Here is a 12,998-nt window from a genome sequence, read left to right on the forward strand (position 1 = left end):
TGACCGCCTTAGGTGCTCCGCACCTCCTGTGCTAGAAGCTTCCGTGGATGCCCTCACAGCTCTGCCCTCACGTGGGGCCTCAGCCTCGCCCTGCCCACAGCCTCCACCCTCTGCCCAGGACCCCACCGCTTCTGCTTGCCTGCCTGCCCACCCTCCTCTCCAAAGCCTGCCTTTTCAGAACTTCCTCCCCGAGGAGGCCGAGCCGTCAGCAGCCCCTGCGGCTTTTTGTGTGTGGGGGGCACACCTCATGCTTGCTTTTACCTATCTTGATTGCTGAGTTCTTGGCACCCCCTTACCTTTTGCACCCAGGTATGTGCCTCACCCTCCTCACCCTAGGCCAGGTCCTGGTAGGCCTGCCTCCATGGGGAGGCAACAGAAAACCACTGCAGCCAGCTTGACCGTCATTCCCGCCTGCAGGTAGGGCTGGTGGGGGGGTGGGCCTTGGCTGGCTATGACAGGTGTCCAACCATGGCCCCCGCAGCAACCCCCAACCCCACTCCCTGCCTGGCTTGGGTTAGGGTTAGCTTCAGCAGAACCAGAACGGGGATAAAGTTGAGTGGAAGGAGGCCCCACCCAGCATGGCCCTGGGTCAGGCCTGACCCCAGTGGCGCTGCACTGTCCTGCTGGCAAACATGGGCTCTGGCTCCCAGGTCTGGCCCAGGACGGTGCTGCCAAGAGGGTCCCATGATGTCTGCAGGGCCGCTACCCTGGCTGGCGGGGCACAACGGTCTGGCCCCTTCCTGGCGCGGCCCCTTTGCAGTGGCAACAGGGCTGCGTTTAGCTCCCAGCCCAGGACAGCAGCAGCTCCCCGGCCTCCTGTCCCCTGCCCTCCCCAGCTCGGGGATTCACCCCTCCTGCCGTGTTGTGGAGGCCACCTGATGGTCTGCTGACCTCGCATCCCCGATGCCATCTCTTCACCACAGACTTCCTCATTGCCATCCTGCTGTGCTCAGGATGCTGAGGGGAGCCCAGCAGAAAGCAAGCCTCCTCCCTACCTGGGACCTGGTAGCTCGCCTGGAATGCATCCTTCCCTTCCTTGGCGTCCCGCCACCCACGTTCTGGCCTCTTCCACTTGCAGCATCTCGCTGGGGCCTTGTCTCTGTGCAGCCGAGCCTGGGCTCCACGTGTGCCGGGGCCTCACGGTACAGGGACAGCGGCTGTGGCACCTTTGAGGATGCTGGTGGTGAGGCCTCAGGAAACCCAGGACCTAGGGTGTCTCAGGCACAAGCGTGCTGTGAGACCCGGGGCCTCAGCTTCCCCCGGAAGTTAAGGGGAGTTGACCTTCTGAGGTGCCTTCCAGCCCTAACATTCCATAAACCTGCAACCCCGGGCACTGGGCATGTGCTCAAAGTGCCAGGCCTGCCCTGGGGACTGGCAAACCCGAGCTCAGGGCTCCTGCTCCAAGCCCAGAACCGGTAACTGCACCTCCTCAGACAAGTCGAGAGGGTCCCAGTGCCGACCTCCCCCTGCTTAGCTAGAAAACAATCCCTAGACTTTCCTACCAACTGTAGAGTGGCAGATGTTTTAAAGCAGTTGGGTCCCAGCTGATGAAATAGATTTTACACGCTGTGACCCATGGGAGGCCATGTGTATGTGTGTGATAGATACCCACAATCTTGAGAAACTGAGGCCATACTGTGTCCCAGAGTGAGTGAGTGAGTGAGTGAGTGTGTGTGTGTGTGTGTGTGTGTGTGTGTGTGTGTGTGGTAGACACCCACAGTCTTCTGGAGAAACTGAGGCCTGGACTGTGTCCCAGAGTGTGTGTGTGTGTGTGAGATAAACACCCACAATCTGCAGAAACTAAGGGTTGGACTGTGTCCCAAAGTGTGTGTGTATGTGTGTGTGTGATAGACACCCACAATCTGGAGAAACTGAGGCCTGGAGAAACTCTTGTCTACAGTTAAGGGAAGGAAGTCTTGTTTGCAGCAAAGACCCTGGAGGGTAATGGGGCTCGGGTCGGGTTTGAGTCAAGCCTGGTTGTGTCGCTGACAGCTGGCCAGGTTCTTGGGCAGGTGCACAGCCTCCCAGGGCCTCGCCTCCCTCTCTGCAACATGGGGATGAAGACTGTGTCCACTCCCAGGGCTGTGGGAAGCTGCTCAGCGCCCTGGGACCTCAGGACTCTCCTCTTCCTCCGCATAGCTTCCTCCGTGCCCCGGTGAGCACGTAGAATGATGAATGAGGTGAAAGAGTCCCTGCGGAGCGTGGAGCAGAAGTACAAGATCTTCCAGCAGCAGCAATTCACCTTCATTGGGGCCCTGGAGCACTGCAGGGAGAATGCCCACGACAAGATCCGGCCCATCTCCAGCATCGGACAGGTAGGCACTCGCGGGCAGGTGGGGCCAGGCCTCGACCCCTTGCTGGAAAAGTTGGGGAAACCAAGGCCCAGAGAGGGCCAGCGTGTGGGTGCAGGTCAGGTCTCAGATCCTAACTGTGGAACAAGCCAGGCACTCATTCCCTCAACAACTACGTGAGAAAGTGGCTGAAAGCGGAGGCTGGAGACACCGCCGGGCCAGGGTTGAAGTCCTGGCTTTGCCACATGCCACCTCTGTGACCTCCGGCTGGTTTCAACTAAAAATGTACAAAGAGCAGCACGTACCTCCCAGGGCTGCTGGCAGATTTCATGAGATATCTGCAAGCCCACGCCCCCAGCATCTGGCAGCGCCCTTCATCCCAGGCCCTGGGGCTCAGAACAGGGATGTGTGGTGAACAGATAGATGTACATGGTCCCAGCCACTGGATTCCCCTGGGGTTGAGAAACTGTGACCCGCCAAGCACACATTGCTAAGTCACATTTGCAAATGATTTCATTTAACCGGAGTCTCCTCTTTGTGTGAGCTGCCGTCCAAGTTTGCCCTGCCAAACGTGGAGGCCTCAAGACTGAAGCAGCCTTCCAGGAAGCCAGGTGCCTGACAAGCACAGCTCTAGATGGGTCTCTCTCCCACTGAAGAGATGCCACCTGCTAGGGAGTGGGGACCAGGCTCAGAACTGCTTAGGAGAAGCACACGGGGCCACAGAGAACAACCCTGGCCTGGCAGTATCCTCAAAAAAAAAAAGAAAACTTTTCAATTTTTGTAAAAATTTCTCCCAGTTTAACTCGAAATTTTAAAAACCTGCAGAAAAATACCCATATAACCTTCACCCAGATACGCCAATTTGTTTACTATTTAGCCACGTTTATGCACACCCTGCAGTAGTAGATATAATGAATGGTTTGCCTTGGAAACGAACAGAGATCATTGTGTCGTTTTTGAGATTGCATCCAAGTACTGGGAGTCTGAAATGCAGTACTTGGATGCAATCTCAAACACGACACAATGATCTCTGTTCGTCTCCAAGGCAAACCATTCAATGTCACAGTAATCCAAGTCTATGCCCGAACCAGTAACGCTGAAGAAGCTGAAGTTAAACGGTTCTATGAAGACCTACAAGACCTTTTAGAACTAACACCCCAAAAAGATGTCCTTTTCATGACAGGGGACTGGCATGCAAAAGTAGGAAGTCAAGAAACACCTGGAGTAACAGGCAAGTTTGGCCTTGGAATGCAGAATGAAGCAGGGCAAAGACTAATAGAGTTTTGCCAAGAAAATGCACTGGTCATAGCAAACACCCTCTTCCAACAACACAAGAGAAGACTCTACATATGGACATCACCAGATGGTCAACACTGAAATCAGACTGATTATATTCTTTGCAGCCAAAGATGGAGAAGTTCTATATAGTCAGCAAAAACAAGACTGGGAGCTGACTGTGGCCCAGATCATGAGCTCTCCTTATTGCCAAATTCAGACTTAAATTGAAGAAAGTAGGGAAAACCACTAGACCATTCAGGTATGACCTAAATCAAATCCCTTATGATTATATAGTGGAAGAGAGAAATAGATTGAAGGGCCTAGATCTGATAGATAAGAGTGCCTGATGAACTATGGACTGAGGTTCATGACACTGTGCAGGAGATAGGGATCAAGACCATCCCCATGGAAAAGAAATGCAAAAAAGCAAAGTGGCTGTCTGGGGAGGCCTTACAAATAGCTGTGAAAAGAAGACAGGCAAAAAAGCAAAGGAGAAAAGGAAAGATAAAAGCATCTGAATGCAGAGTTCCAAAGAATCGCAAGAAGAGATAAGAAAGCCTTCTTCAGCAATCAATGCAAAGAAATAGAGAAAAAGAACAGAATGGGAAAGACTAGAGATCTCTTCAAGAAAATTAGAGATACCAAGGGAACATTTCATGCAAAAATGGGCTTGATAAAGGACAGAAATGGTATGGCCCTAACAGAAGCAGAAGATATTAAGAAGAGGTGGCAAGAATACACCGAAGAACTGTACAAAAAAGATCTTCACGACCCAGATAATCACGATGGTGTGATCACTTATCTAGAGCCAGACACCCTGGAATGTGAAGTCAAGTGGGCCTTAGAAAGCATCACTACAAACAAAGCTAGTGGAGGTGATAGAATACCAGTGGAGCTATTTCAAATTCTGAAAGATGATGCTGTGAAAGTGCTGCACTCAATATGCCAGCAAATTTGGAAAACTCAGCAGTGGCCACAGGACTGGAAAAGGTCAGTTTTTATTCCAATCCCAAAGAAAGGCAATGCCAAAGAATGCTCAAACTACCGCACAATTGCACTCATCTCACATGCTAGTAAAGTAATGCTCAAAATTCTCCAAGCCAGGCTTCAGCAATACATGAACCGTGAACTTCCAGATGTTCAAGCTGGTTTTAGAAAAGGCAGAGGAACCAGAGATCAAATTGCCAACATCCGCTGGATCATCGAAAAAGCAAGAGAGTTCCAGAAAAACATCTATTTCTGCTTTATTGACTATGCCAAAGCATTTGACTGTGTGGATCACAATAAACTGTGGACAATTCTGAAAGAGATGGGAATACTAGACCACCTGACCTGCCTCTTGAGAAATGTGTATGCAGGTCAGGATGCAACACTTAGAACTGGACATGGAACAACAGACTGGTTTCAGATAGGAAAAGGAGTACGTCAAGGCTGTATATTGTCACCCTGCTTATTTAACTTCTATGCAGAGTGCATCATGAGAAACGCTGGGCTAGAAGAAGCACAAGCTGGAATCAAGATTGCTGGGAGAAATATCAATAACCTCAGATATGCAGATGACATCACCCTTATGGCAGAAAGTGAAGAGGAACTAAAAAGCCTCGATGAAAGTGAAAGAGGAGAGTGAAAAAGTTGGCTTAAAGCTCAACATTCAGAAAACGAAGATCATGGCATTTGGTCCCATCACTTCATGGCAAATAGATGGGGAAACAGTGGCTGATTTTGTTTTGGGGGCCTCCAAAATCATTGCAGATGGTGACTGCAGCCATGAAATTAAAAGACGCTTACTCCTTGCAAGAAAAGTTATGACCAACCTAGATAGCATATTCAAAAGCAGAGACACTACTTCGCCAACTAAGGTCCGTCTAGTCGAGGCTATGGTTTTTCCAGTGGTCATGTATGGATGTGAGAGTTGGACTGTCAACAAAGCTGAGTGCTGAAGAACTGATGCTTTTGAACTGTGGTGTTGGAGAAGACTCGAGAGTCCCTTGGACTGCAAGGAGATCCAACCAGTCCATCCTAAAGGAGATCAGCCCTGGGATTTCTTTGGAAGGAATGATGCTAAAGCTGAAACTCCAGTACTTTGGCCACCTCATGCGAAGAGTTGACTCATTGGAAAAGTCTGATGCTGGGAGGGACTGGAGGCAGGAGAAGGGGACGACAGAGGATGAGATGGCTGGATGGCATCACGGACTCGATGGACGTGAGTCTGAGTGAACTCCGGGAGTTAGTGATGGACAGGGAAGCCTGGCGTGCTGCGATTCATGGGGGTCGCAAAGAGTCGGACACGACTGAGCAACTGAACTGAACTGATGCACGCCCTCCTCCCTCTGAACTGTTTGAAAGTAAACTGGCTGCATCCTCGGCAGCCCGTCCCTCAAAGGCTCAGCCTTCCACGGGCATGGACAGGTGTTTAGTATCAGGAAGGAGCACCTGAGATGCCCCGCCTCTGCTCAGAATCGCCATCAGGGCTTTGTGACCCCAGTGTGCTCCTTCTTGCCTTTAGGTTCAAGAATCCTTTTGGTGAATAACGGCCCCACTTGTGTTGACTCTCAACCCTGCCCCTGCCCTTCCTGGCCCAGGGTATCGGAAGGTTACCGCCTGCCCTGCACCCTGCATGCCGTGTCCCCAGGTAGCCCAGTAACACCGCTCTGTTGTAGTTACGCCACAGTGCAGGTTCGTCCCTACCCTGGATACTGGGGCAGGTGTGTGTGGTGTGTAGGCAGAGACTGTGGGTGTCAAAAGCCTCTTCCCCTACACAAAGCTGTTGTCCTTGGGAAGGACCACTTGAGATCATTGGGGAAAGACATCCCCTAGTGACAAGAAGGCAGCTGGGAGCAGCAGGAAAACCTAGGTTTAGACTTACAATTTTCTGGGAACTGGAGAAGGTGGGAAACACCCCCTTCCAGCAGATCACTGACGGTAGGACCACATGTAATGCGTCAGTTAATCCTGCCCAGACTGGAGTCCCCTCCTCCTGTGCCCATGTAGATCTCAGACCCAGACTGACTGGGTGTCCAGATGTGGGATGTCCTGAGCTGGAAAGGCCCCCAGGGTCTCCAGGGAAATGAGTTGAAATTAGATCAGCTGCATCACTGTCCTTAGCCTCTTTTGTGGCTTAAGAAAAACTTCAGTTCAGTTCAGTCACTCAGTCGTGTCCGACTCTTTGCGACCCCATGGACTGCAGCACACCAGGCCTCCCTGTCCATCACCAACTCCCAGAGCCTGCTCAAACTCATGTCCATCAAGTTGGTGATGAAAAACTTCCCTCCCACTAAAACACATTCACATGGGAGCTTTAGTTGTAGTATTTTTTATATAGATTTTTACTTGGCTCCATTTATTTACGTGGGTCTTAGTTGCAGCATGTGAACTTAGTTGCAGCATGTGGGTCTAGGTCCCTGACCAGGGATGGAACCCGGGCCTTCTGCACTGGGAGCAGGGTCTTAGCCACTGGACCACCAGGGAAGTCCCTGTTTTTAGTAATCAAGTTCTCCATTCTCCTGGAGTTGACTTTGTCTGTGGCATGAGGCGGAGGCTACATTTCTTTCCTCATACGGGCCACTGTTTTCCCAGCTCTACTTACTGACTTGTCCCTCCTTTCTCTGCCCCTGGAAACGCAGGACAACAAGACTGCAACAGATTCTAGTTTGCTCCGTGGACTGAGTGGCCCAGCCCAGCAATTCTCAAAGTGGGTGGGACCTCAGCATCAAGAGTCAGGGACCAGCCCCCTGTACTTCAGGTGTTGGCTCAGCTGCCTGGGTCTGGTGAGAGGTCTGGGCTCAGAGCCCTGGAGCTAGGGTGACTCAGCTTCACCACTGCACTGGTACCTGAGCAGGTATTTCACCTCCCTGAGCCTTGTATTCATCTGTAAAATGAGGACTGAAAAAGGGGACCCGGAAGGTGGCATTCGAGCGAGGGCTGAGCGAGACGGGGCCCGCGGAGCCTTCTGCATGGGGCCCGGGACACTTCACGACATTCGCAGTCTATAGGCCTGTAGACCCGATGGCCCCGCCCATCATGGGCCTGTCCCCCGTGACCCAGGAGGGCGGGAGGACCAGGGCGGGTGCTCGGGGGCCCTGGGCACTCACGCCCCGCGGGCCCGTGCAGGTGCAGAGCTACATGGAGCACCACTGCAGCAACTCCACAGACCGGCGCATCCTGCTCATGTTCCTGGACATCTGCTCGGAGCTCAGCAAGCTCTGCCAGCACTTCGAGGCCCTGCACGCTGGCACCCCCGTCACCAACAACCTCCTCGAGAAATGCAAGACCCTTGTGAGCCAAAGCAATGATCTGAGCAGCCTGCAAGCCAAGTAAGACCCTCCTGGTCCCGTCAGGGGTCTCCGCACGCACATGTGGGAGGGGCCGAGGTGGGGATGGGAGAGGACCAGACCTGGACGAAGTGAGTTCTGGGGCTACTGTCCAGAGGCCCCCAGCTGAAAAATCCTAGGCCCCTTGGTTCACCCGAGTGACTCTGACCTAACAAATCATTTACTAAAAATGAGGGGCTCTGAGGCCGAGACCTGGCAGAATGCAAACCCTCTGGCTGGAGGCAGCACCAGGCCAGAAGCAGGGCTCACAGAGCAGTTGTTCCCAGGAGCCCACAAAGAAGTGGGACATCAAGAGCCTGATCCCACGGGCGTTAGCTACTGGGTTCCCTCATTCTGAGCCCTGGGGGATCGATCCACAGCATGGAGTACCAGATTCCGGAGCAAGCTGTTTAGGTATAAGGGTGAGCAGAGTCTAAGGGTGAGCAGAGTCAAAGGGTACACAGCGCGCCTGGGGCGATGACAGCAGGTTTCCTCGGCCCCTGTCCAGCTCTCTGCCAACCACAGGCCAAGGGGTCTCCGCTCCCACCCTTCACACCGGGACCCCTGGGGGCTCTGGGGTCCCAAACCTGCTGAGCCACCACCATGCCTGGCGTGGAGAGCTTGGCCTGGCAGGTGCACAGCTCTAAAACCTCCCCAAGGGTTGTGCAGCGGGGGCAGCCTCAGGAAAAAACCCTGCCCGGCACACCAGTCCCGGGAGCAGGGCTCACTTAGCCCTTCCCGCCGCCCTGCAGATACCCCCACGACGTGGTGAACCACCTCAGCTGTGACGAGGCCCGGAACCACTATGGAGGTGTGGTCAGTCTCATCCCCATCATCCTAGACCTGATGAAAGAGTGGGTCGCCCACTCGGAAAAGCTGCCCCGCAAAGCGCTGCAGCAAGTGAGTGAGCCCCAGGCAGCCATGTGGGCCACCGCGCACATTCCCCAGGCCTCAGGCACCAAGCCCCAGCTTCGGAAACAAAATTGTGGGCAACTGATACAGAACGTCCCCAAACCTGGGGGGAAAGACCAAGGAAGTTCAAAACCGCCCTGGAGACCACCTGGTGGGAAGCTGTAACTTGGAGCTGGGGGGGCCCCGCCCGACCCCAGCCCTGCCCCACCCCATTGCACTCCCTCCCATCCCATCCTGCTGGGCACCCTGTAACTAAGCCTGGTTTCCACCAGCTGATCCATCTGTACTGGTGCTCACCATCCTCGCCACTTACTAATCCCCCGGGGCTGCCCCACCTACAACCTACAAACTCTTTCCCTCTAGCGCTTTAACCTCTAACTTTCCTTCGCCTCCGAGTGTCAGGCCCTGTGCCCAGGAGGAGCACCCCCATTTACATTGCCGCTGGTGGGTTCAGGGGAGGAGGGTGGGCCCCCGGAAGGGCTGCTGATCCTCCCACCCAGGCCCAGCTGCACAGCCGGAGGAGACCACGCGGCTCCCTTCCGGCTGTGGGACAGCTGCTCCGACCTGAGGATGCTCGATGGGGTCAGGTCTCTGGACCAAAGGGGAACAAGCCGCCCAGCCTCTCCTTTCGAGAGAGAGACGGAGAGAAGCCAGAAGAACTGCCAGTGTGGCTCCTGCAGGACGGTCGCCTGGTCCTCACGACCTAACTGCAGCCCAGATGCTGGGACTGTGGCGTTGGTGCTGAGCCTGCCAGAGGTGCTCACTGTTGGTTTTTCCCTTCACAGGGGGCGACTTAGCTTCTGTATTCTTGCTTCCTCGGGGGCGACAGTCAAGAATAAAAATGTGTTCTGGCACCTCTCTGCCTGGCCGGCTTTCCTGGCACTCACCCCTTAGAGAAAGTGACACTCACTCCTAGACACCAGAGGATGCTGGGCAGGAGCCCCACGAGCGGAACTGCTGGCAAAGCTGCCCGTGTGCAGGGGACACACCTGCCCCACGTGGGGTCTGCTCCCTAGAGGCTCAGGCCAGAGGCCCACAGCAGGCCAGCCCAGTAACTCTTTGCAGAGTTAGAGGCCTACTCAGACAAGAACATCTAAATTTTCCAGACAACACTTAAAAGTGCCACCTCAAAGTCTCGTCCCAAAGTAGCTGCTTCCTCCATTCTAATGGGCAGAGCACACCAATTTCCAGGGCAGCTGGGCAGAGGTGAGCCATGGAAACCCGCACTATACACAGGGCTCTTCACCTCCGCTCCTTCCCTGGTCAGGCCAGGGTGCAGCCAACAACCTCTTAAAGGCAGTTTAGACCACCTTCCTCCAAATGCCTGATGGGGAGGGCAGGCCGTGGATGCGGGCGGCCCCTCCTCCTTGGCACACTCACATGACACATTCAGCAAGGCTTGACAACTTCAGTGTCATTTGGGCTTAACTGTAAGGACTGTATGCAACCCCGTGTGCCAGCCAACCCCTAGGCAGGCAGGCACATACCAAGGCCGGTATGCTAGAGATGACTGCAGTCACCCCTCCTACACCACCACCACACACTCTGGGGAGAGGGCACAAATCTGAGACAGACACAGGTAGAATTTGCGGCTCTGCCAGAACAAAAGGTCTTTCTTGCAGGGACTAAAGTCTGATTCCACCTGTCAGCATCCTTCCAGCACCTGGGGTAAATAACCAAGCAGTCCACACCCGGAGCCAGTTCCCACTCAGCCTAGAAACCCCTCAGAGGCCGACATGAGCCACTTCATGTCAACACAGCAGAGTAGTGCAAAACAATAAATTTTTATTTGTTCACAGTTAAACACAAGCAACTGCCTTGACATTTTTGAACATTCTGAGAAGGACGGCAAACCCTTTTGATTCAGATTCCCATTCACTACGATTGTACCATTTTTCTCTTGCAGTTCACGTGTTGGCATCTGATGTGGACTGTTTGACATGCTCTTAAGATCGAGATGGGAAGGTGGAAACCTTTTGACAAAAGATGACTTTCTTAAATTTAGCTAAAAGCAGTCAGCCAAAAAAAAAATCTGTTTTTCACTGATGGGACCCCCTTTAAACTGCAAGGTAGCCACGTGTGGTTGATCCATAATTGAGTTACAAAACTAGATTATGTCTTAGCAAAATCTGTTCCTCCGTAATATATTTATGGTCCATAGAAGTCTTCTGAAAAGTGACCACTGATTTTTCCTAGTGCAAAATGCCTGGCTGCCTCTTCGATAAGCCAAAGTCTGTGCTGCCGAGAACAGCGCCGTACCCTCCTGTACAAACACTGTATGGAGGTGGGGAAATGGGGAGGACTTGGTCTGGGAAGGTGGGGTAGGGTTTCCTCTAAAAGATCTATTCCAAGTTCAACTAGTCTACTTATCCCCAAGGATGGACAGTTCGGTGGCACTGGGATGGGAAGGGGAAGAGAAAGCTCCTCTGCCTTCGTGAACTCGTTTCAAGGCCAAAAGCCATTGCGGGCACAGACGCTCAACTATCCCCCGCAGGCTCCCCTCGCAGCTGCTACAGCCATTCATTCTCCTCTCAGGTCGGCGCATACGGACTGCAAGACAGCATGGAGAAGACGGAAAGGCGCCCCCCCACACACACACACCTCTGGGGAACGTCAGTCACAGACGGGGAAACGAGCTGTGTGGGGGCGGGGGTCAAGCAGCAGCTCAGGGACCAGGCTAGAGAACAGCTTAATCAAGTGCCACCAAGTCCTCTGCTGCCACCTGGGGGAGGGGGGGTGGGCGGGGGCACATGTCAGAGAACTCTGGAAGTAAACAGATACACACACACCTTCCCACGCTCACTGCTGGTCAGTTTTAAAGCACGTACCTCCAACAGGGCAATGTCCCATAGTGAGACGTGCTGATTCGGGTCATTTCACATGAGACACACACTTCTGGGTGGGCTCCCAGGGGCCACTCTGAGGACAGGGCTGGCCTCTCGGAGAATATCCGCACAAGGCAGGCCACGGCCCACAGCAGCCCTGGACTGTTTTCAAATCCCTCCTTAGACCCATCCACACTTTCTACCGCGTCTTATTGCTTTTGGTCAGAAACCCGCATCTTCGTGCAGCATTTCTTTTCACTTGTTCTTCGGTTCTTTCTCTCCGGCCTCAAGCAGCATATGCTAGTATTTGGTGAGGATTCACACTGGCCAGTCATGGCACTCCTGTCATTTCTCTACACAGAAACACTCAGTTTTAATTAACTGTGAGTGTGAACCTCTGTGGTCTCCAGACACCCTCTCATCCTCACGATCATTTATCCTCTTCTGCAAAACTACTAAGAGTTTTATCTTTCTCAACCAAAACACTGGAAACTACACGCCACGTGCTGTCTTAAATAGGGATGGCCCAACTCTGGACTTCTGTTCTCCCCTGTCCTGGTTTGGCCCTGCGGGGGTGCAGACCTCTGCAGCTGTCAGTGGCTTCTGGGACCTCTTTTAACAGTTTTATCTTTCAAGAATAAGAGTTTGGACTATCTCCCTCAAAATACAGTACACATATTCTGGCTCACAAAGTAGCTTATCTGTCATTTCTCTCCACTCACAGAGCCTAGGAAGAACCTTCAGCAGCAGCAGCGTATTCCCAAAGGTTAGGCAGTTTTTGCTCCTGCAAAACTGCTGACAAACCTAGGGAGGTCACATCTACCTACCCGCCTCACATGGAGAGTCCCTGCGCTCATCTCCAAGGAAACCTCTGTCCCAAGAAATGATCTCCATCTCCTAACCTGGGATTTCAGTTACTTTTCTGGTATTTCTTCCAACTCCACAGTAACATCTCACAGACTTGTAGCAGAATCTTGCCACAAGGGTTTTTTTAAATTCATGAAAGTTCTGTCTGATAGAGATCCATGTGCTTCTATACCGGGGATAGGTTCAGGAGCTCGTTTTCTCTATAGAGACCATGCTATCACCTTCTTCCCTCTCCCCACTTCCCCCGCCCCGAACACCCACACATCCCCCCCTCCTGTGATTCTGTAGTGCTCCTTTTAAAATCATTTCATGCTCCCAAGAAGCAGACCCCAGTCATCCCAGGGTCTGTGCTGACCCTGGTTAGCGTCAGGTGGACATCAGGTTACGGACACTGGCCAAACAACTCAGGCAGGTAGGCCTGCTCCGGGTGACTTCGGTGGAGGTTAACCCTAACGCCTGTGAACACCACACTGCTCGGGACAGGCTCAACCTGGCAGCGTCAGTTCCCCGGCCTT

At 53.1% G+C, this 12,998-nt stretch overlaps 2 protein-coding genes across 2 annotated transcripts in view; one reads left to right on the plus strand and one right to left on the minus strand.

Moving 5' to 3' along the window:
• AK8 (adenylate kinase 8) overlaps positions 1 to 12,998 on the minus strand; it is a 155,320-nt gene that overhangs the window by 139,939 nt on the left and 2,383 nt on the right. The gene's annotated exons all lie outside the window — the stretch shown is intronic.
• SPACA9 (sperm acrosome associated 9) lies at positions 2,169 to 8,956 on the plus strand. Its single transcript, XM_052649438.1, has 3 exons — positions 2,169 to 2,315; positions 7,680 to 7,882; positions 8,632 to 8,956. Exons 1-3 carry the CDS (start codon positions 2,169 to 2,171, stop codon positions 8,954 to 8,956), a joined length of 675 nt encoding a protein of 224 aa, XP_052505398.1.

The sequence above is a fragment of the Budorcas taxicolor genome, chromosome 11 (genome assembly GCF_023091745.1).
Source record: "Budorcas taxicolor isolate Tak-1 chromosome 11, Takin1.1, whole genome shotgun sequence".
NCBI lineage: Eukaryota > Metazoa > Chordata > Mammalia > Artiodactyla > Bovidae > Budorcas > Budorcas taxicolor.